Raw genomic sequence first — 3759 nt, 5'->3', positions numbered from 1 at the left:
ATGGACCTCAGGATCAAAGCTATGGGGTCCCTCCTCCACCGAGCTGTGAGCTCAGCACCTGAGATCGACAGAATGTTCGAGGCAACGCAGCGGTCTCCATTCACTCAGCGCATCTTAGGAACATACGTCCCAAACGTAAAGATAAGGGTCCCAACTTACGATGGAACGAAGGATCCAATGCAGCACTTGACCTCGTTCATGGCTACCATCGCAAAAGCTAGGTTCACCGAGGAGCAGAAGGACGCCGGCCAATGCCAACTGTTCGTCGACAGTTTGATCGGGAACGCTCTAATATGGTTTTCCCATATCCCTCCGGGCACTATCGACTGTTTCGAACAACTGTCGACAGCCTTCCTGCGAAATTATCGGGTGTTCATAGAACGCAACGCTTCCAGCGCCGAACTATGGGAAATAGTCCAAGAGCCCGACGAACCCCTGCGAAAGTACCTCACCCGATTCAAGGAAAAATACGCCACCATAACGGTCGCTGAGGACGTCGCAATCGCTGCTTTCAAGAAGGGACTCATTCCCGGATCCCGACTGCACGTAGATCTCAATATCAGGGAAGCCACCGACCTGGACGAAGCCCTTCACCGAGGATCTCGCGTCGCTTATGTGGAGGAAGACGAGGAGAAGCGAGCTAACAAGCTCCCTCCTCCTCGCCCGGCCGTGGCCAAAGAAAAAAATCGGGAAACCTATCAGGAACCTCGGAAGCATCACGACCTGAGGGACCCCAAGCGCGGAGTAGTCAACGCGATATCCGAAGACGAAGGACAGAACACCGCTTCTTCCGATGCACAAGAAGAGCTGTACTGCGATTTCCATATGTTCGGCGGCCATTCAACGGCTGAATGCAAGCACCTATCCAATTACTTATATGAGAAGTACCTATCTGGTGAAATCAAAGCTGTCTATCAGCCGAAGGCTTCTCGCGGTGGCCGCGGCGGTAGAGGTCGAGGAGGAAGGTTCGGGCGATCCAACCCTGGCCGAGGTCAGAAGGGCACCAAACAATCCGATAACGCACCAGATACTCCGCAGCAACCACCCCCCGCTGAGCAACAGGCGCCGGCGCCAGTGGAAGTCCTCCAGACGCCGTCCAAGCGTCAAAAGGGACAGCAGAGCGATCAGGCGGCACCTCGGGGTCGTATCTCTATGATCATCGGTCAGACCGATGAATGCCCAGATTCCGTACGAGCCCTGAAAAAGCGAGCGCGTCAGATCTGCAATGTCCAGGCAATTTCCGAAGAAGAGGCGCTAAGCACAGACCCCATCGCGTTCACGGCAGAAGACGCCAAGGGGATCCACCACCCTCATAACGACCCCCTAGTGGTGGAAGTCAGAATGGGCGAGTTCGACGTAGAACGCGTCTTAGTGGACACCGGTAGCACGGTTAACGTCCTGTTCTCGCAAACACTGGAGAAAATGGGCGTCACACCAGAGCAAGTCAAACCAGGAGGCAGAACGCTGACCGGGTACGACGGCGTCGCTAAAAGATCGATGGGCGACGTGAAACTACAAGTCCAAGCCGGTGGCGTAGCGCGCAAGACAAAGTTCGTGGTCATAGACGCCCCACCAATCTACAATGCCATCTTAGGTTCGCCCTGGATCTACTCTATGCAAGCAGTTCCTTCCACCTACCATCTCTGCCTGAAATTCCCAACGGCCGCGGGAATTGATATGCTGTATGGCGACCAGAAGATGGCCAGGACCTGCTCCATCCTCGAGAAGAAGCAAAGGCGGAAGGACGACGCCTAGCAATTACAGGCTGAGGATCACATCGTTGATCCTCACAAACCAGAGCGAGATCGGCTAAAGGCCACGGGGTGCCAGATCATACAAGTCAACATCAACGGAGTAGACCCCTCTCGGACGGTCGGGATCGGGGCTGAGCTCGATGAAAAACTCAAGACCGAACTAGTAGCGTTTCTGAAATCGCGATCCTCAACGTTCGCCTGGTCCACTAAGGATATGGTAGGCATCGATCCTTCAGTCACATGCCATAAACTGAATATCGATCCCACCTTCAAACCAGTTCGGCAGAAACGACGACGTCTCGGCAACGATCGAGCAAAAGCGGTGCAGGACGAAGTCGAGCGACTCTTGAAGGCCGATCAGATAATGGAGGTACAGTACCCCGACTGGCTAGCCAATCCGGTGGTGGTCAAGAAAAAGAACGGCAAATGGCGAGTTTGTGTTGACTTCACCGACCTCAATAAGGCATGTCCCAAGGACTGCTTCCCGTTACCTCATATTGATCGACTCGTGGAGGCCACAGCGGGCAACCAACTCCTCTCATTCATGGACGCATTCTCTGGATATAACCAGATCGCGATGAGCCCAGCCGATCGCGAGAAAACCGCATTCATCACGGATAGAGGAAACTACTGCTACAAGGTGATGCCATTCGGCCTGAAAAACGCAGGGGCGACCTACCAGTGCCTGGTCAACACGATGTTCGCTGACCTGTTAGGGAAAACGATGGAAGTCTACATTGACGACATGCTGGTCAAATCCCTTATAGCAGACCAACACATCCAGCACCTCGCCGAATGCTTCGACATCCTGGACCGATTCCAGATGAAGTTGAATCCCACCAAGTGCACTTTCGGGGTTACCTCGGGCGAATTCTTAGGATATATCGTCACAGAGCGCGGAATCGAGGTGAATCCAAAACAGATCGAAGCAGTGCTGGGACTTCCATCGCCAACCAATAAACAAGAGGTACAGCGCTTAACAGGTCGGGTTGCCGCGCTGAACCGTTTCATCGCCCGGTCGACGGACAAGTGTCTCCCATTTTATCAGCTTCATTGGGACGATGCCTGTGAAGCTGCCTTCGGACAGCTTAAGCAGTACCTGACCAATCAGCCAGTGCTCGTGAAGCCCGAGGAGGGCGAAACACTATACCTCTACGTCTCGGTGTCCAGCTCGGCGGTAAGTGGGGTGCTAGTCCGAGATGACCGCGGTGATCAGCGCCCAATATTCTACACAAGCAAGGCCCTCAATGACGCGGAGACGCGCTACCCAACCTTGGAAAAGCTCGCCCTCGCCTTGATCGTCGCCGCATGGAAGCTACGACCTTACTTCCAGTCGCACTCCATTGTCGTGTTAACCGACCAGCCACTCCGAACGGTCCTTCATAGTCCCCTTCAATCTGGGCGAATGGCGAAGTGGGCGATTGAACTAAGCGAGTACGATATCGAATATCGTTCTCGCCCGAGCCTAAAGTCGCAAGTGCTTGCGGACTTCATCACCGAACTGTCCCCCGACCTCGAAGAGACCATACCAAAGGAGGAACCCTAGACTTTATTCACTGACGGCTCCTCCTCCAACCAAGGATCTGGCGTCGGGATTATACTCCGATCTCCGACGGGCGAAGTCCTCGAGCAAGCAATAAAACTTGGCTTCAAGGCATCAAACAACGAGACTGAGTACGAAGCCGTCCTAGCTGGACTACGATTAGCTCAAGGCCTGGGGGTAACTAACATCCAAGTGTTCTCCGACTCCCAGCTAGTGGTTAGCCAGTTTAGCGGGGAGTACGACGCGAAGAACGGGTGCATGGAGGCATATCGCCAGTTACTCCGGACTATCTCCGCACAGTTCGCCTCGTTCGAGTTAACCAAAGTTCCGAGGAGCGAGAACGCGTCAGCAGACGCTCTCGCCGCCCTGGCAAATTGTCCCGACCCGAGTCTACGACGGACAATCCCGATCGAGTGTATCGAAGCTCCTAGCATCGACCACTCCGAGATGACATACGCCATC

At 54.3% G+C, this 3759-nt stretch overlaps 1 protein-coding gene across 1 annotated transcript; it reads left to right on the top strand.

The window, feature by feature from the left end:
• Window positions 1-1755, top strand: LOC147943835 (uncharacterized). Its single transcript, XM_087512382.1, has one exon. The coding sequence runs from the start codon at window positions 1-3 to the stop codon at window positions 1753-1755; it is 1755 nt and encodes a 584-aa protein (XP_087368508.1).
• The last annotated feature ends 2004 nt before the right edge of the window (window positions 1756-3759 follow it).

The sequence above is a fragment of the Camelina sativa genome, chromosome 5, assembly GCF_030686135.1.
Source record: "Camelina sativa cultivar CO46 ecotype springtype chromosome 5, ASM3068613v1".
Lineage (NCBI taxonomy): Eukaryota > Viridiplantae > Streptophyta > Magnoliopsida > Brassicales > Brassicaceae > Camelina > Camelina sativa.
Note: the sequence above shows the minus strand (reverse complement) of the source record. Positions and strands in the feature narration are given on the sequence as shown.